The sequence below is a fragment of the Neophocaena asiaeorientalis genome, unplaced genomic scaffold, assembly GCF_003031525.2.
Source record: "Neophocaena asiaeorientalis asiaeorientalis breed wild unplaced genomic scaffold, Neophocaena_asiaeorientalis_V1.1 scaffold7, whole genome shotgun sequence".
In the NCBI taxonomy this organism is placed as follows: Eukaryota; Metazoa; Chordata; class Mammalia; order Artiodactyla; family Phocoenidae; genus Neophocaena; species Neophocaena asiaeorientalis.
In genome coordinates, this window is record NW_020185337.1 from 23,138,824 (window position 1) to 23,159,175 (window position 20,352).

Genomic DNA, 20,352 nt, shown 5'->3' on the forward strand with positions numbered 1-20,352 from the left:
AGTTCAGTTAATATTCTTACTATTATTGCTTTGAACTCTATCAGGTAAATTATTTTCCTCTATTTCACTAGGGTTTTTTTCAGGGATTTTTTTTGTTCGTTTGTTTTTGCTGTTATTCTTTCATTTGAAATATATTCCTCTGTCTTCTCATTCTGTTTAACTTCCTTTTTCTCTATGAAACTAGGTGAAACAGTTGCCTATCCCAGGCTTGATGGCGTGTCCTTGTGTGGGAGTGTCCCTCTACACTCTGCATATGTTCATTCAGTGGCTCTGGTGGGAGAGCTGGATCTGAAGAGAGCACAGGCTGTGTCCTTCCCTTGGGTGTCCTGCTTTGGTGGGTGGTGGCACTGGTGTAGTTGGGCCACAACCAGAGCCAGGTGCAGAAGGTCAGGGCATCGTCTATGCTCAATAACCATTACTTCCCTATCTGGGGCAGGGATGAGGCTTGAGGAGCTAGAGCAAGATCCCTGAGGTATTTGGCTTTCACTCAGGTGTGTTGGTAGTCTCCACCTTGATTTGGGATGCAACCAGGGCTTGAGTGCTTGGGCCTGCACTTCTGTGCTGGTTTCACTTTCCCCCCTGGTGTGCACACTGTCTTTAGAGGCTGGCTTGGTGCTGCAGAGGTAGTGTCACACCACTGAACTGACCCTGTCCACTCTCAAGTGTGCACAGGGACTCATGAGCTGGCAGTGTCTACCTCCATACCGGACAGAGGCTGTGCTGGGGTCTCAGCCTGCTCCATTCCCTCCAAATGTGTGCAGTCTCATTGGCAATGACAGCCTCTGCCTTAGTGGGGAGCAGTGCCGGAGCAAGATGGGCTGGAGTAGGAGGCCATGCAGGCTGGATGTGTGCAGAGGATGTCCTGGCAGGCTGGCCAGAGCCCCAGGGAATTTCAGTCTTCTGCCTTCATGATGTGACTGGGAGTAAGTCTGTGTGTGTGCTCTTTTAAGAATGGAGTCTTGGGTTCTTACAGCCCTCTGGTAAGCCCCACTGGTTTTCAAACCAGCTAAGAGGACTCACCTTTCTGGTGTTGGACGCCCCAGGCTGGGGCACCTAATATGTAGCTTGAATCCCTTGCTCCCAGGGAGAATCTCCAAGCCTGTGATATTCATTCCTCTTCTGTGTCCCCTGCTAGGGTGTGGGTCCATGCCTGATTACTTTCCTCCCTTCCTATCAGATTCTCTGTGGATCTTTATTTATAGCCTTGGTGTAGAAGACTTGTTGTGTTAGTCCCAGGTCAATTTCAGTGAGTGTCACTCTACATGGATTTGTAGTTTGATGTGTTTGTGAAGGGAGTTGAGCCCAGCCTCCTTCTGCTCTGCCATCTTGATCTCTCCCTCATAAACCCTTTAATCTTGATAACCGTTTGAGGATACTATTAGTCCTATTTTACAGATGAGGAAACTAAGTTATAGATGTGTTAGATACCCACCCAAGGTCCTGAAATTTGTAACTGGTAGAGCTATGATTTAAACTCTGGATCAGAAACCGTGTTCTTAATCATTGTGATGCAATCATGTAGGGAGATGGTTTTAAATCAACCAGCTGAAAATGTACACTAGGTATCTAATAAAATTACTGTAATTTAAGTTTATAACCTCTCAAACCTTTATTTTTTGCAGTATATAATTGTCACCAATGGTAAATATATGTACACACACATTTATGAATGTGTAAATATATATTATTCCTTGAGATACATGTATATATATTTCTCTCTCTCTCTCTCTCTCTCTCTCTCTCTCTCTCTCTCTCTCTCTCTCTCTCTCTCTCTCTCTCTCTCTCTCTCTCTCTCTCTCTCTCTCTCTCTCTCTCTCTCTATATATATATATATATATATATATATATGTGTGTGTGTGTGTGTGTGTGTTTACTGACATTTTTTACTTTTCAGTCAGATAATGTTCTCAAAGAAAAAAAGCCAGATTTACCTATAAAAGCCTGAGTATTGAAGTTGCTTAGTTTGGTTTTGGTATAAGACTGCTAGATCCACCTATACTTTTCTGATGCAAATGTAGATTGTTAGACTGAACAAGTAACAAGACAATCAAATTCTTCATGATTTGTTCATTTAGTCATGAAATTCGCCAGTAATTGCCAAGTGGCAAATGTCAAAACAAGAAAGGATCAGATGTTAGAACCCAGAAAGAAGTTTTCAAGACACTGTTTCTTATTCCTATTCTCTCCTATTTCCTACATTATATACATACATTTCTTTTCTCCTACCAGAATTCTGCTAATGTAAAGGTTGACATTTGTTAAACATTTGCTATGTGTCAAGGCTGTTCTTTCTGTGGACCAGTATATGTACTATTCCTTAGAACTGTAGGAGATGATCTATACTATCAACCTCGTATTACAGATAGGACAACTTAGCACAGAGAAGCAATTTATCCAAGGACATAAAGCTAATAATTGGTAGAGAATTTGAGTTCAGGCATTTTAACTTTAGAGCCCTTGTCCTTAAGGACTGTAATACTCATTGGGTAGGGAGGTGAGAGCTCAAGGAGAAATGGGAAAGAAGGGGAGTATGTTAAGGGTATTTTGAAAAAGTTCACCTGCTGGTTCTAATACAAGTCCCTTCTCCACTGAGAACTGAACTCTGATTATATTATATTTCTGTTAGATTATGGTTTTCCTTTTCCCTTTAAACTTTGACATCACCATTTTATGTGGACATATGAATCCAAGTGATTTTCTATTCTTTGTCCTTAGGATTCCTGATTCAGGATGGCCCTTTGGGATCTTGTGAAAACAAATACTGTGGTTTGGGAAGGCACTGTGTTCTCAGCAGAGAGACAGGGCAAGCGGAATGTGCCTGCATGGACCTTTGCAATCGGCACTACAAACCTGTGTGTGGATCTGATGGAGAATTCTATGAAAACCACTGTGAGGTGCACAGAGCTGCTTGCCTGAAAAAACACAAGATTACCATTGTCCACAATGAAGACTGCTTCTTCAAAGGTAAATACAGGGTGAGCCTAAAGGGTCACCTTTCTCTATTTCTTCCGTCTTCTCAACTCGTGCCTTTAAGTGTAAACTCTAGCACCACTTTTTATAGCAAGTGTCTAAAAAAATAAAGAAAAAAAATGTGAGCTTAATGACACTTGTGAGCAGCAAGTGGATAGAAATTTACATGGATACAATTCTGAATCTCAGTCATGAGAACAAAGCTGGCCAAAATATGACTCAGAATTTAATATAGCTTACAGCATTGCACCATATGGCTTCCCAATCATGGCAGTTTTCTTAGGGACACAGAGTGGCCAATTCAGTCAACAAGCCAATTCCACTCATTGAAATGTACCTGGAGTGAAATTGAGAGAAGAATGAATGCCAAGCCATGCTGTGAGAACATCTCATTTCTTCCTGATTAAAAATGATGCCTTCAGCTAGTACCACATAATTCAAATTATATGGAACCTGTAAATGCCCACTGAAATAACTATGAACTCATGCTAAACCCAATTAGTAAATCTGAGATGACAATAATTTAAAATTTAAAAGTTAGCAGTATTTACTACCATGGTGCTCAAAATCAGTGGTAACTGTTTATATGAAAAGTACTGCTGAATTAGTAATTTGACAAATTGTTTTAACATGCTGGATAAATAAATCATTAAACATCTTTAATGCCTTTGATTTATTTATAAACTTATTTCTTGTTTATTTATTTATGCTGGAAAGAATATTTTTTTATTAATAGTCGTAACACAGACTGAAATTCTAAAGTGTTAAGTATATAGAACTCCCATCATTCTAACAGGTCAGTGGTCAGCTTGGTTTCTAATCTTCAATTGGTTCTACATCCCTAGCTCTCAGAATGTTGCTGAAGTATTTTTACACTTAAAAGCTCATGTGATATTTTAATTCTTAGCTTAAATGTATGGTAACATACAACGTTGTTCATTTGCCCACCGATTAAGTTTTCTTTTTCAAACTTGGTAGAAGAAAGTGTTATTTTCAAGGCGATTTTAAAAAAGACACACAGCTTTTCAAATGAATTAAGATGGAAGGCTCTGTAGCCATTGTGGCTACTAGAAGCCCTTTGATATAAATGAGAAAAATTACAAGAATAGTTTCTTTACCAGAGTGAATCTGTGCACCTTGATTACATGTATTGAAGAAATTGATGGCATTAGATTATTTTCTTTTACTGAAAGAATAACAGATGCTTTGGTTTCAAGTTCTGTTTCTTATCCTCTTCTATCTAATCTGTCTTATAAATAGCTAAAATTAACTGGATTAACACTGTGCTTTAATACTCATAAAATAATATTTTTCTGTCATTTTGACCTGAAATGGTATAGCAAAAATTTTACTATTCCATTGATATGTAGTATAATAGAACTATGTAAATAATATGCGATTAACTTAGAATTATATTCTAATATTGAGGTTTGGCCCAACTGATTGATTATATGGAAATATACGATAATTATCATGTGAGGAAAAAAATCTGGAGTATTTAATGTTCTGCTCTATTGCTGGAGGCTTAGGCATAATGCATTGCAGTATGCAAATCAGTGTGGAAATAAATGAAGTGGATAGAGCGTGTAATGTTGCCTTCCTTATGAGTTACTTCATAAAACAGTGGTTTAAAAATCTTTTGTCCTTCAGACATACTAAGCATACTTATTAGATCTATGATTGCTTCCAAAATACTTTGTCATCATACATAGTATTACAATTTAATTTATATTAACTGGGTGAGTTACCAGGGGTTAACATATTTCCCAGGTCTCAGAATTTGTGGGTCTTCTGTTTGTTTATTTGTTTTGGTGTCTTGCCTAATATAAATATATATGTATCTCATAAGAGGATTTTATTTCAGCAGAAAGGAAGTAAATAATATATAATAAAATGATAAATTGCTTGTCTTATTAGTGTGCAATTGGCCAAATTTTGGACATAAAAGAAGATTCTATGGAGCCGAAGGCCTAATAGTGTGATGGCTAAAATTAATTCTTGTGCTTGTGGATTATTCTTTCTGTGGAACTTCAGCAATTTATATTGTTTCAAATAATGGCCCAAAGGAAGAAGCAAGTCAAAATATTATGTTCAAGAACTGCTAAAAAATTATGTTTAATTAAATATTTTCAAATAGAAAAAATCAAAACAAGCAAAATAACAGGAATCTTTTCCTCCTTAAAATTTTTTTTTCTACTTTTAGATCTAATAAAAGGTGATTAAGAAAACCTTATAGAAATCAACAAACAGGAATCTATAGGCCAAATCGGAATACGGCCTCACTATTAGTTTAGGAATTGTCGTTGGGTGCTTTTGAGCTACAAAAAGAGAATTGAGTTGTTACAACAGAGACAGTATGGCCTGCAAAGCCTAAAAAATGCTTTATCTTTTCAGTAAAGGTTTGTTAACTTCTGATTTAAAAGATTACTAATGCCTTAAAATCAATTTTAAACATATTCGCAGATCTTTATTATCCTATCGTTTTGGCTAGGGTGGTGAATACAGGGACCTACGTGTGTGGTAAAATTGACTGGAACACAACACACATACCCACACACAAATGGATAGAAGTGAAACAGAAAATCTGAGTAAGATCAGTGGATAGTGTCAAAGTTGGTATCCTGTTTATGATATTGTACTATAGTTTTGCAAAACGTTACTTGCCATTGGTAGAAATGAGTAAAGGATGCATGGAATCTCTCCGTATTACTTCTTCAATTGCAGATGACTATATAATTATCATAAAATAAAAGAGTTTAATTTAAAAAGTACTGAAAAAATAACAAAAACTTTTTAAAAAGTTAAAGAAAGGAAGATTTGCATTATTCATTAATGACTTGAACGTTAAGCAAAGTCCTGTTTGTTTCACATATCATAAATTTATCAGATTTATGCTTAGTATTTATAATTAAGCCTGTATATTTGTTCATCATTTTAAAATTAAGATTAGAGTCCAGATTAAAAACATTTATGTCTATATTTATCTCTATATCAATACATATATCTATACTTATATCTAACCTATATCTATATATCTTATTATTATTATTTGTGTTAAATATTTAAAATGCCTCTGTAGTATACTCAGCATTTATTACTACTGACTCATAAACATAGACATGAATTCACTAAGAATTTTCTTTAGTGATTTATGATTTCTGAAACTATAGAGAAAACATACATCTGTGAACACAAATTTTTTTCTAATTTATTTCTATTCACATTTATTTGATTATGAAGAAACTATCTACAATAGGATATAGAATATTATAGTATTTGTTTATTGGCATCAAATACTTTATGATGATCTTTACCATAGAATCAAACTTTCCATTTTATATAATGCCTTGTTATTCACTGTGATGAGAGTTTTGCTTTTATTTCCCATGCCTCACCCGCAAATGGCTTTCTAACTGCTGCAATACACGTGGTTACACATAACAAATAAAAGGTCCTCTCACCTGACGCTGGGTCAGTCTGTCAGACACCGGGTCACCCAGCAGAATTTACACACTCACAGTATAGATGTAAGCTGGAGTAAGAAGCTCAAGATATAACCTCTGCCAAGAGGAGTAGGGAATTAAGCCTTTTATGAGAAAGTCAATTGAACAGAAACACTTCGGCCATTTACTGCACTGATTATAAAACTGCTATAAATGCAAATGTTCTGTGCACCTAAATGTGCATCACAAAGAGTAACAACTTGGGAAATACGTGTTTTTACAGCTATGAGTGTGCTATTTGAATGAGATCTGACATAGTTTTCTTTTTCTTTGGTATAATCTGGAGAGGCATTCATATTTAATTGATTCTCTTTCCTGATTATTATTATTTTTTAAGACAGAATTTCTAGAACTTAGTCTAGAAAACTGGGCTGCCAATGATATTTTAAAATAGATCAGTAAAATGCCCTGTGATATTCCCCCTGGGCTTTTAGATTGCCTTTTTTTGGGAAAGGGCATGTTGGTAAAGCTTCTATTTTATGTTGAAACAGGCTTGTTTACCATTTCATGAAAAATAATTATGTTGATAATATCAACTTTGGAAAATGGTACCCAGATGTTGGTTTGTTTGTTCTGTTCTATTTTGTTTTTAGTCAGTATTAGCCAAATGGAGTTACAGATTGGTGGTGAAATTAATAACTTGGACAAAATGCTGACACTCAGAAGTTCCAGTTCCTCTGAATGCATCCTGTACCCACAACCTCAAAACCAATTTTATTAGTCCCCTGAATTTCATTAGATGTACATTAAATTTTTCTGATTTGATGACAAAATCAACTGAGCTGTGTTTCATTTTTCATATTTATTTTGCACTGAAATTTTAATCAGTGTTAAGAATATAGTTTTGTTGTCACTCTCCTCTCTAATCAAACTGTGACCTGCAGAATCCTACGTATAACCCACTATATAACATACTTTAGGAATCGTTGTTAGGCGCACATTTGTAAATGCAGTATTTGCTACTAAAATCATACCAAATGTTTACTTCTCCCCTGATTTTTGAAAACTCTAAAGGATTTTGTAAACATTACATAGTGTATGTGTTTATCTTCCATTTGTAGATAGTAGATATGTTATAGATTTTACATATAATATGAAAAGCTCCAAAAGAGGAGGATTTAAATGTTAGGACCACCCAACAAATGTATTAAAATATTGTCAGAGAGAAATGAGAAATATTGGGTATTATTTATGTCAAAACACTTTCACAGCTATTATATTATTAATTCATTATAATAACAAGCCAGAAGGCAATAAGCCTAAGATTTTTTAAATGGCTGCCAACATTCACACATAAGTTAAAGCTACTTGGATAAGAACCAAGGGCTTCTGGCCTCTCTTTTAGTGCATGTATGCTTCAAATCATTCCACTTAAGTCTCTAATGCCATAATAGCTTACTTGCCTTTGATTTTTAAAAATTTATTTTTTATAGTAATTTCCATGTGACTATTTTACGTTATTTAGAAACAACGTTTCTCACTGTGGTATTTGTAAGGGTTAAATAATGCATTTAACATAGTTCTTGGGCAAAAGAAGTTAGTAAGAGATAATTACTGGGTTTAAAAGATTGGAACTTAGGGCTTCCCTGGTGGCGCAGTGGTTGAGAGTCCGTCTGTCGATGCAAGGGACACGGGTTCGTGCCCCGGTCCGGCAAGATCCCACGTGCTGTGGAGCGGCTGGACCCGTGAGCCATAGCTGCTGAGCCTGCGCGTCCGGAGCCTGTGCTCCGCAACGGGAGAGGCCACAACAGTGAGAGGCCCGCGTACCGCAAAAAAAAAAAAAAAAAGAGTGGAACTTCAATAACTGTGAACACTTGATTGAAATAAATTTTCACCCTTGAGTCTGGGAAGCCACACATAATTTCTTTTAGGTTTACATCAGTCTTGCGTAAAAGACTCTGGTCAAATTATTACAGAACCAAATCTGTCAGATCATAATAAACAAATTGAAGGTAATAAGTTTTCCAATTGTAAATAAGACTACTTAAAGAAAAAATAACTCAAGTTTAGAAACATATTTATTATTAGTTTCTTGATTGTAATTGAACATCTATCTCATAGTCACCTTTCTCACTGACTTATAGGCTTATTTTGCTTACCGTATACTATAAATAGAATACCTATTAGATGTATAACAATGTGATTTTACTCCCCTACCCCCCATATAAATTTAGAGACTAAGTGGACTTCTTACTGTATTTAATTTTTGTCAAATTTTCCTCTTTTTGTGACATATAGGAGCTAAATGTAACTTTCAAATACATGGATAGTCTTAACTTGTTTTTGTACATTTTTATTTTTATCTTTTTTTGGTGTCAAGTTGTAAAAAGAATATTTTATTTAATATTTTATTTCATGTTTTCTATGGATTTATGAATATTTATCAATAGAGCACAGTATTCAGCAATGACAGAAAAAATGAGAACAATTTATTACTTCAAATAATTTTTCTTCTATCTTGAAGCTGTTTAAATATTGTAGCAGTCACACCTACACTTATGGTGTTCATTCTCTTACTATCTGATTTTCAACTGTTAAATGTGATATTTCTGCAACTTACGAAGTGAAGAACATTTTTTACAACTATTACTTTCCAGGGTAGTTGATTTTTCCTCTCTGATATTTCTTTGCAAAAAACAGGTAACGAAAAACTTTCCATTGATTACATTCAGCATATGTAATTGGGGATAAAATGTTCTAGAAAATGCAGTTGGAAATTATTCTCCATTAGTCTGATCTATGTTTCACTTTGAAAATCCTTTCTGAGGGAGTTCCTATAGATATTTCAGAGAACATTTGAAAACCTGATAATGATAAAAATTAAAGCCAAATAGGAAAAGTGAGAAGTTTTACATGTGATTATCATCCAGAGAGTTATGTAGAAACAAATTTGGAGGGAATCATGTTGCAAATCAAGGAAGATTTTGGAGCACAAGACATACATTTAAGAATTAAGTGTCAAGACCAAAGAACTCTATGGTTGAGATAAACTGGAGAATGAATGAGTGCACACCGGGAAGAAAGAGAGCTGAGGACAGAACCTTGCTGTGCTTCAACAACCTTCAGCAGTCAGAAAGTGGAGAAAAGCAAACAAAGAAGACAGACACATAGTTGACAGCGATACAGGAGGAAAACTTAGAGAGAGAGTGTAGATAAACAGAAGCTAAGGAAGAAAGTTTTTCATGGTGGCCAGAGTGGTGAGCTGAAATAAATGTGGCTGAGATCAAGTCTCAGGAGGATCGGGAAATGACCACAGGTTTGGAAAGATTAAGTCCACGCTTCACTTTGGTAAGAGAGAAAACAGGAGCTGAGGAGGTGAGAGATAAAGTACAGAAAGCTCACTGGAAGAGTGTTTCTCTAAAGAGGAGCAGATCCATGTAGAGATTCTGTGTCTCTCTGTCTCTCACCTCTATATATGGTGATCAGAAGGGAGACATGTAAGTGGGGTAGTGAAACGGAGAAGGGAAAATTTCTGAGACAAGAGAAAGAGGGGCCCTTGACAGAGCAGAGCCTTTGGGTCAGCTAGAGAGAATGGGACCCAGTGCACAAGGGCCAGATTTGGCTTTAGATGAGAGCACGGATTCTTCAACCATTAACAAGAAGGAAGGGCAAAAACAGGCCCTTTCTGGTGCTGGTAGCTGGACATATTTAATACTTTAGATGTATGTGGTTCTTATCTGGGTGCTTATAATTTCTTAATGAAATAAAAAGGAAGCATGAGTTAAAAGTGGCAGAGAAGAAAGTTTCGGGGATTTGAGAACAAAGAAAAAAATTTGTGAAACAATAAACAAGGAAACAGAGAGAAAAGACCAGGGGTGTAATAGGGTGTTGGGTGGTGCTGACAAACCATGTGATATATTTTGCTCATGAATTTAAAGTCAGAGTAGTCTTCCATGGCTGTGTATTCTTCTACTGATACAATATAGTCAGCTGCTTAGAGTAAGGCATTGAGAAGATAAGGAATGGGGTTGAACCAGGATTTTAAATTTTCCAGGAAAGAATTACATAGGAAGACAGAGTCCAAAGCCATATTTTCCACCTCTCTCAGGGGCAGAACGATTATGTTATCTTTGCTTTATTACGCATATCTACTCTGTATCCAGAGCTCTCCTGGTGAGTACCTTTTGCCTCAGCTTGTGTATAGAACAAAGTGGATTCCCAACCATCTCTAAATCCTGGAAATTCTATTACATATTTTGGGTTAACTTCCTAATGCTAACATACAGTTTACATTTGTGCCTGTTAATTAAAACTTGCAATAATGAAATCTGTTTAGACTAGTTAGCCAAGACACACCTTTCCAAAGTATTTGGAAAGCATGTAAGTCTACAATAGCTATTTTATTTCAATGGCTTTCCATCTCTCTTATGAATTAGCAGTCACCATTATGTGTAACTATTTGTGTCATACACAAACTATTTTTATTTAGGAAAAAAGAACTGTTGACAGATATCTCTCAAAAAACAGAAAGTGGATGAGCAGTTATCTTGACATATATCTAAGATAATAGCATTTTATTATTAATTCCATCAGCAAGCCATAAGTCAATGTTATTGAGAACAGTCATTGTGCTGAGGATATACTTTGACAAATGAAACTGCTTTATTTGATTAAGCAAATTATCTGAAAGTTTGAGGCAGCTCAAACATTTTCTATCAAATATTTCTTCATTTAAACATTTAATTTATTCAATATGTTTTAATCAATCTGGCTCCCAATCATGTTGGAATATAGATTGACTTAATGTGGATGTTGCTAGGGTTTTTGACATTTAATTCACTTTTTTTTAATATAAATTTATTTATTTTTGGCTGCATTGGGTCTCCGTTACTACGCGCGGGCTTTTCTCTAGTTGCAGAGAGCGGGGGCTACTCTTTGTTGTGATCCGCAGGCCTCTCATTGCGGTGGCTTCTGTTGTGGAGCATGGGCTCTAGGTGCGCGGGCTTCAGTAGTTGTGGCTTGTGGGCTCCAGAGCACAGGCTCAGAAGTTGTGGCGCATGGGCTTAGTTGCTCCGTGGCATGTGGGACCTTCCCGGACCAGGGCTTGAACCCGTGTCCCCTGCACTGACAGGCAGACTCTCAACCACTGCGCCACGAGGGAAGCCCTAATTCACTTTTTGAAACATTTTTTTCTTAAAAAGGAAGAAAGAGCTAATAAAAATTGAGGGAGATGCATGAGCTTTTGATGAATCTAATTAAGCATTAGTGTAATTAATTGAAAGGAACAATATTACATATGCTTGATTAAATTTATAAGTGTTCAAAGTGTCACAGGCCTGTCAAAAGGTTTCAGGTAATAAATAATAAAAGTATCTACAGAAAATATATATGCATATGTATACCATGGACAGGTATTCATGAGCAAATATGATTTTTTGACTGTTCGCTGGTGATCGTTTATTGTCACCTAATCCTGTGGCTGACCCATTTTAAAGGCACTATCCAAAGATGAAGATGACACAGTTCTTACTTTTGCCAAATTAGTGGAAATGAGTGGCTAGTTCATTCGATAAATGCCCATCGATGTTTTTCCCCATTGCCAGAAAATCTCATGTTATGTTAGATAAGCATCTGTGCTTGATAGTCAGATATGCTGAAATCATTCTGTGTCAAAACAACCTATCTACCCTTTGTTTAAGTGAAACATTTTTTATCAGTGTAAATGTGTCACATTACATCCAAACATTATTGATGGCCATATACTTTTTGTTCTCTTGGCAGTTTATTATTACTGAGTATGAGGTCCAAATTAAAAGAGGAAAGGAGGGATGCTTGAGAACAATATTCAGAAAGAAATGAGACAGTCACATTCAGAAAACAACAGGGAAGTTCAAACTCAGAAGGAACGTGTTGAGAACAAATTCCACCTTCTTATCCCGCGTGTTAACTCACGTGGCTTTGAAAGTCACTGCCCATTCTTTTAATAAGAAGGGAGTCTTCCTTTGTAAGAATTCACATCTTTAACCTATTCTGTTCACTCTGTCAACCTAGGAGATACTGGTCGTTCACTTGAATTTCAGATGAGTACCAGTAAAAGTGTTGTGATGTAGTGTGTGCTGAAGCTAATTCATATGTATAAAAACTCAGACAGCCTGATGTCCTGTATGTAGTGCGGTGCGTGGCCTGTTTTGACTAAGGGAATATTATAAGGAGGAGAACGATTTTTGGAAATGTTCATTTGCATTGTATCTATCTAGTCACTGGATGTCCATCTACTTCCAAACAAGCACAGAATATTGACATTAGAGCTCTAGCTTTGAGTGGAGTTCCCATTCCTTATCAAAACCCATAATTCATTTTTTGGATCCCCAGATTTACTTATTTTCAAAACAGATACATGGGTTTAAATTAATTATATAGACAATAAAACTGAGCGTTGTTTAATTTTTCACTTGAAAGATACTAATAGGCCCACATCAACTGCACTTTTGGTGAAATAGAAAAGAACATGCCAGTTGGTATTGGGTGTGTTTTCCAGTACTGGGAATAATAACTGTAGCATTTAGCTATGATGGCATTCTACAAAACATAAGAGTGGGGTTGGGGCTTAATTAAATTTATGTCAAAATTACTTTCAGATCCTGAAGAAGAATATGCTTGAATAATACAGCACATGTTTTGGCCTTTAAAAATCTTAGGAAGTGGAAACATTTACATGACACGTTGGCACGATCTCCATAGCTCAGAAACAGCTCATACACAACATAGCGACAGCTTTGTTCATTAATTCCACAGTAAACCTGCACACCGACTCCTGTATAAATGTGTTACTGCTGTGTCTACATCTACTGGTAGTAGCAGGTGTGGAGTTTCATTTAAACATATCTTTAAATAGATGAGAGAAGGATGATGCCATGTCCTTTCTATGGAATTCTAATTATTTCACCATCAGAATAGTACACAAAATAAATTAATAAATAAATAAAAATCATATTTAGACATCGAGACATTATCTTACAAGCAGTAGAGAGCAACAGGTTGCTGTATTTGACTCTAGGTCATGCTAAATATTTGGAAATTTTACTTGCAGACTCAGAAAATGGTTTGTTAGTCAGAGGCAAAGCCTCTTCTCACCTCACCCCTCTCGCAGTCCCCCTCACTGCCCTGTCCCAACACGGACCATCCCATTGCCCTCTGACACTGGAAAGCAGTGACCTCGAGAGAAATGTCATTACACTGTGGCTTTTGGAAGAGGCCAAGGCACTGCCCCCATTTACAATCCAAACTCTTGACCCTGTTTCCTAAGAAAAGCCCAGGAAGACCAAAGTGTTAAGTGCATAAAAAGCAAGCTGTATTCCAACCTTATTTCCAATCAAATTAGAGTGAATGGATCAATTTGAGCTAGAGCCTTTAGCTATTTCAAAAACCTATCTTCTTTTCACCAAAGTACTTGACTCAAATCTCTTTGTCTTTGTCTGCTGCTGTCTTTTCCTACTCTTGAATGCTGGGCAGTCTCTTCACCAGCAACTAGTAATACAGAAGGAACTCTGGTTGTTATTCGAGATATCAGTGAGCATTCATAGGATTTCACTCTAGTTGATTTCTTGCCATTTCTTGGGGCACCTAGTTATGTCTCATCCTCAGGAAACTCAAGTTTCTTTTCCATTCTTCTATCGCAAAATCTCTTATATGGACTCAGGATTCTGGAAGTTTTGACTCTTTGAAGTTATCACAGGTTTGCACAAGTTGGGCTCTAATTTTGGAGCTCATGTGCCAAAATCATAGGTTAAAACATTGTCCAAAGGTGGGTCCCCCAGAAGATTCCAGGCTCAGCTACTTTCTGCCTCTGAAGAAAGCCTCACTCTGAAACTTCTCCATTCTCCTTTTCTGCTTGGTCGTACTTTGCTCAGGGTTCTCTGTGGTCAGTAAATCTCAGCCAGGACTCTGCCAGCCTGCCGCACCATGTTTCCCTCATTTTGAACATCAGGGTCAAAATTCTATTTTTCATTATTACCTACCAGTGCATCCCCAGAGCCTTCACCTAAACACAAGAAAAAGCGTCTTGTTGGTTTTTTGCTTTACCTTAACCATACATATTCATGAACTTTGATCATAATCTCCTCTAAAAGTAAATGTGGATCATTTGCTTTATATTCATAGTCTACAAAAAGGCCATTCAACAGACTCTTTCCTGGGCATGGAACGAACATCTGCAACATGGTGTAGCATCTCTAGGTAAACATACAAAATTCAGTTATTCCTGACCAAGCACCCTGGGAGCACAGAAATTGCATTGCAGGTGAATTTTATTGTCCACCAACATTTCTATGAAAATTATGTCTAATTTTAATCATTTAAAAAAAATTTAAAGGAACTACAATGGGAAGGAATATCTCCTGTAAAATGAAAATTACTTGACAAAAAAGATAATTTTTTCATAGTTTATTAAAAGTGAATTTTTATATATTGGGTTTGTTAAGGCACCATATCACCCAACTGCCTGTTACCGTGATAGGGCCTGTGATAAATTCATAATAGTAGGCAAGAATTAAGTAATTCAAATACGAATTTTAAAATAGTAATATATATGTACATACATATGCACATTGATTTGAAATGTTAATATTTACAATAATAATGCTAATCTCTATTTTCTCACACATTTTAACAATAAAATAATGAGTTTTTTTAAAGACTGGCGTTAGTGTGTACAGATATGCCTCAATAATTAACTGGCTGAGGATCCAGTGATTTTTAACATAAAATAACCAATAAAATGTACAGGTATATTAATGTTGGTATTGGTACTCAAATCATTATTACTTTTAACATTTTTTCTTTATTATGTGAAAATGTGTGTGTTCTGTGTGTGTTTTTGTTTTTCTAAGGATAGCATAAAGAGCATCTTCTGCTGTCTAGTTTCTGCTGAATGCCAAACATACCCTTACTCTTTAAGAAAAATGAATTTTATATAAATGGAACACTATCAGTATTGTTTAACATAAATTATTTAGACTAAAGTAAAGCTTCAACAGTAAGTTTCATTTTATGAGAAAAAGGTGAATGGGATGTTTAAAACAATTAGCTCTCATCATTAATCAATAATGAATTGAGTTTTGAGAAAATAAACTTCCTATTTCTAATTATCAAATCCTAAAGCACTTGAATAAACTAAATTGTGAGCTAGCTTAAGAAACAATCCTCTTGATTCTTTAATTATTTTAAGACAAGGCATCACCACATTTATGTTGTGAACCTGCAAATCACAATGGGATTGGTATTTATGTGCCAAGGTCTGTAAGTTTGGAAGTGATAGAATTCATCAGAATTGTGTTTGTTTGTGAATACCTAAGTTAAATCTGGAAATCCTACTTGTTGAAAAAATCATATTTCTTAAAGTTTTAGAATTTGAGATTATAGAAAAAAGGAGTGGTTTTTTTTTTCCTTATAGGACTATTCTAATGCATTTTGCGATATACAGGACATTTTTCTTTTCCCTGATTTTCTCCCGTGAGCTCGGCTCTTGATTTTTTCTAGTAATACTGTGTCTGTCTTTGTCATAATGTTGCCGTTTACCTTCAATCTTTACATGATTGAAGGAAGGACTGGAGACTTGGAAGAATAAGGAGGGGCCCAGAGTAACACAGAAAGCATTTGAGTGGCCGAGGACATGAAGTATCTGAATTTCTGTTAATTAGTGATGGATCTATGCATTGTATGCTTTTGGAGAAAAAAGACTAAATATACTTTGGAAAATCCACATACTATTTCCCCAAGAGGATCTTATTGTCTATAACTAAGGACTAAAAATGCTCCATGTATCCTCAGTGAAATATCGATGTCTAATCTTAGGGAAAATCCAATGTGACTTCAATAATTGAGCTATCAGGCTCTTGATAAGAATTATTTTTAAAAGTCTTGAGATACCTAAGATTTATGTTGTATGTCAGCAATTGTTTAAAAATACATTTTACTAAAATTATAATATAGTTATAACAAGGATGTTTTAATAATTTACACCTAGGAATAGCAGTGGAGAAAAAAATGAAAGGATGGTTTCAAGTAATAAAAATTGAAGAAATGAATGAAAAAGTGTTCCTCATTTTTCTTATTTTTATGGGACAAGGTGTAATAGTTTTTGAGGGGTCTAGAAAAGAAAGGTTTTTTAAAATTATCCCTTTATGCCAAAAGGAAATGAAAATTATATTTGAATAGAACCCTTGGGGCCAGTCACATCAATAGCATCCTTTAAACTTTGTTAAAAGTGGTGGTACATAAAATAAGAGAAACTTTTAGAAGGCTTAATAACCTGATCAAGCAAAATGAATGAAGTTCATGAAAAAATAAGTGTTAGAGCTTGGGATTTGATATCCTGTAGGAATAACACCTATTAAAAACTCCCACAATAAAAATCCTGATAAGGTGTTTAATATAGTCTTCTGTCAACTATTGCTAGGGTGAGTAGCCTGACTTTGATGATTAATTAGACATCACCCTTCAAATATCTAAAAGCAACTATCAAAGTCTTAATATTGGTGGGAAAGCTAGCAAAAGTTAGGATAGCAGATACGAGAGTAGCAAGGATTAAATATATCCACAAAAAATATTCTTTGGGAAGTTATTTTTATAAAGCTTTACATTTTAATTCCTTTCATCTTTAATGACACAGATTCACAGAAGATGAAGAAAATAAAGAGAAACACTACTATATTCAAACTTAACCCTATTGCCTTTGTCTATTATTTAAATATCTGTATGTTCCCTTGCCTGATCATTTAAAATATTATGTATTAAAAAAAATAAAACACCTATCTCAATGGCTTAATACTAAGAAAGTTAATTTGGCTAAGGATTATTAGTACATAAAAGCAGGTCTAAGAGAATCTGTCTTCATTTAGTGAAATTAAAAGAATAAATGTTTACTTATCAGATTAAATATCATATGATTTTACATATTAAATTGATTTTACAGAGTGTTTATTTTCTTTTTTGGCTACACCGCAAGGCCTGCAGGATCTTAGTTCCCCAACCAGGGATGGGACTGGCGCCCCCTGCAGTGGAAGCGCGGAGTCTCAACCACTGGACAGCCAGGAAAGTCCCTACGGAGCGTTTTTATGTAGTTGCGATCTTCATTAAACTTATTAAAACTAGGCAAAATATTGCTGTGTATAACATATAATTGGTAACAATATTAAGTTGGTAAGTATTTTAAAGAACTGAGCAATGAAACTTACCAGAGTACATATAACAAAGTATATTTAGATAAATATACTTTGTATATTTAGATAAATATACAAAGTATATTTATATAAAGAATATATCTTCTTAATATATTAATATAATAATATAATATATTAATATAATATATTATTATATTAATATATTAATATATTAATATATCTTCTTAATATAATAATAAAGAATATATCTTCTTCTTAAGAAGAAGAAGAAAGAGATTGAAAATGTTGCACATAGATACTCATCTTTATTTGGGGTTTAATTGATGTAAACCCAGCCTTATGCTAGCTTTTTTTTGTTTTCTAACTATATATCTATTTCAAAGATTAGAATGAAATTTATAGAAGACAAATAAGATTATGTTGCTCTCCTTCTCAAAACACCCCAAATGCTCTTTAATACCCCAAGCAGAATGCAGTCTTAGTCATAATCTAGGTTTCACAGGATCCATACCTTAGGCATGCTTTTTATCACTCTCCCTAACTGCTCACTCATTCGGTCCCATGTCCCTTTTCACTGATACTGAAACACGGGGAGCTCACTCCCACACAAGGGCCTTTATGTTCCCATCCTTGCACGGCTGGGAAGGCTGTTCCTCAGGTCTGCACATGGCTTATTCCTTCACTCCAACTCTCATGTGTCACCTCCACATAGGACATCCTTTATAAAATATCTTTTGATATTTTTCTTCAAAATACATTAAGTGTTCTATACTTAATTTTTGAGTACAAAATACATTAAGTATACCTTAGTAACATTACAGAAATGATACTAGCAATTTATGACTTCTGGGTTTTGGCAGGCTTTCTTATTAAAATGTAAACTCAGGGAGAGCAGGGACATTTTCTTTCTTATAAACCATCTTTGCCAAGTCTAGAATTGAGGTAACAGCTCAGTAAATATGCAGTAAATAAGTGAAGGAATAAATAAAAGAATGAATATTCAAACATATCCCTTCAGACATCTTGAAGGATAACAATAAAAGTGGTTTAGAAACACAATTTCGGAGTAAGAATACATTACTAACAGGTTTCTAAAGAGCTTGACAGTACAGACAATCTCAAACATGTTTAACTTTTGCTATAACCTCTTTACAAATGAGAACTGGTCAGTGCTTACTGACCGAGTAGGACCAGACCAGGGCCACAGCTCTGCTGCTGGGATGTGTCTGCATCTTCTCAGGGTCCAAGGTGCTCATAGACGCCTTCGCAGTGGCTTAGTGTCCGCATACTGCTGTGATTATTAAGGGTTTTCTGTTCTTTCATTTCTTGTTCGCTCGTTTTGTTGTTCCTGCTGCTCTCTGCACTTCATTGTTTTCTCTTTTTAGTTTCTGTTTACTTCATCCGATTAGATGCCTTCTGTTCCAAGAACGTTCTTCAACCTCTATTTGAAGGCTGATTTTGACCATCTGCTTCATAAAACGGTTCCTTGATTATGCTCACTTGCCTTGAACCACTGTTAAAAGTAGTTATATTTAAATATATATTTACACATGAATATAAACATAAATATAAATATAAAAACAGTCTCACTTTGCTGTCCTGGGGTCAGAGCTTTCTTGGTAGCGCTGGTAACGTGTTCTCTAAATACGCAACCTCTTCCATGCAGGCTCCTTTGTGTTCTCTTCACAGACACCTGGCTGCTCTGCAGAAGGGGTTTACTTGTCCTTGGTTTATTTACTTGTCTGTATATACTGTCTGCTTTTCTCTGTTTCCTCCCCACTGGAGTGACATTCCTTAAAGACAGGGACATTGTTTGATTTTTCATCACTGTATCCTCAAATCCTAGAACAGAATCCGACAGTTAGTAGATGTTCTGTAAGTAAGAAATAGCTTAAAATCCTGAATAAATAGGAAGAGAGAAGCTTCCTAGAAGTTCTGCAGAAGAAGTTTAGGACTTTTCGTGACACCTCTGTGTGAATGTATCTGTTTGCAGCTTTGAAATTGTTAAGCAAGAGAAAAATCCAATGAATTGGATTAAGCAAAAAGTAGGACATTTAGTTGTATGTACAATTAAAATTATAAGGGTAGAGTAAAGTTGCGTGCCAGGGCTCAAATGCGTTCCCATGAAGGTGTCCTCTGTCCGCGCCTGACTCTGATCTCCTCTGCATCAGCTCTGCAGACCTGAGTGGCAGAAAGCAGACTTTCTCGAGAGTCTGCAGCACCATGGGACTTACTTTCCCCAGTTTCCCATCCAATGAAAGACAGCCTCTCTCTCACACAAATTCCCATTAGAATCCCATGACTGACAGTTGTGTCACCTGCCCATCTCTAATTCTTTGCCCACCAACTGACTCTTATGCCAGGCCTGTTTCAAATATTGAAGATGGAATTACTCCGTCCAAGAGGATAAGGGATGGAGGGAAAGTATCTTCCTGAAAGAAAACTGTGGGGTTGTTACCTGAAAAAGGGTAACAGAGACTGAGCAGTGATGGACCCCTCACTAAAGGAGATAAACAGCTGCAAACGTGTATGGAAAGAGACTCAACACCAGTGTTCATATGGGAATTGTAAATATAAACGGCAATTAGATACTATTATGTAACTATTAGATAGGCTAAAAAAAATCCCCAAACTGACAATACCAAATGGTGTGGGGTCTTTTGGGGTTTTTTTGTTTGTTTTGTTTTTTCCAAAAGACTTGACGCAAACTTGAATTCCACATAAAATTGAACTCTTCAGTTTGCTTGCTGCCATTTAGT

The 20,352-nt window shown here is 35.7% G+C and overlaps 1 protein-coding gene across 3 annotated transcripts in view; it reads left to right on the plus strand.

The window, feature by feature from the left end:
• Nucleotides 1–20,352, plus strand: part of FSTL5 (follistatin like 5) — a 649,684-nt gene that overhangs the window by 189,030 nt on the left and 440,302 nt on the right. For all 3 annotated transcript variants that reach the window (XM_024736115.1, XM_024736116.1, XM_024736117.1), the window contains exon 3: nt 2,716–2,964. In XM_024736115.1, coding sequence (XP_024591883.1) covers nt 2,716–2,964 — 249 coding nt within the window. The remainder of the gene's footprint in view (nt 1–2,715; nt 2,965–20,352) is intronic.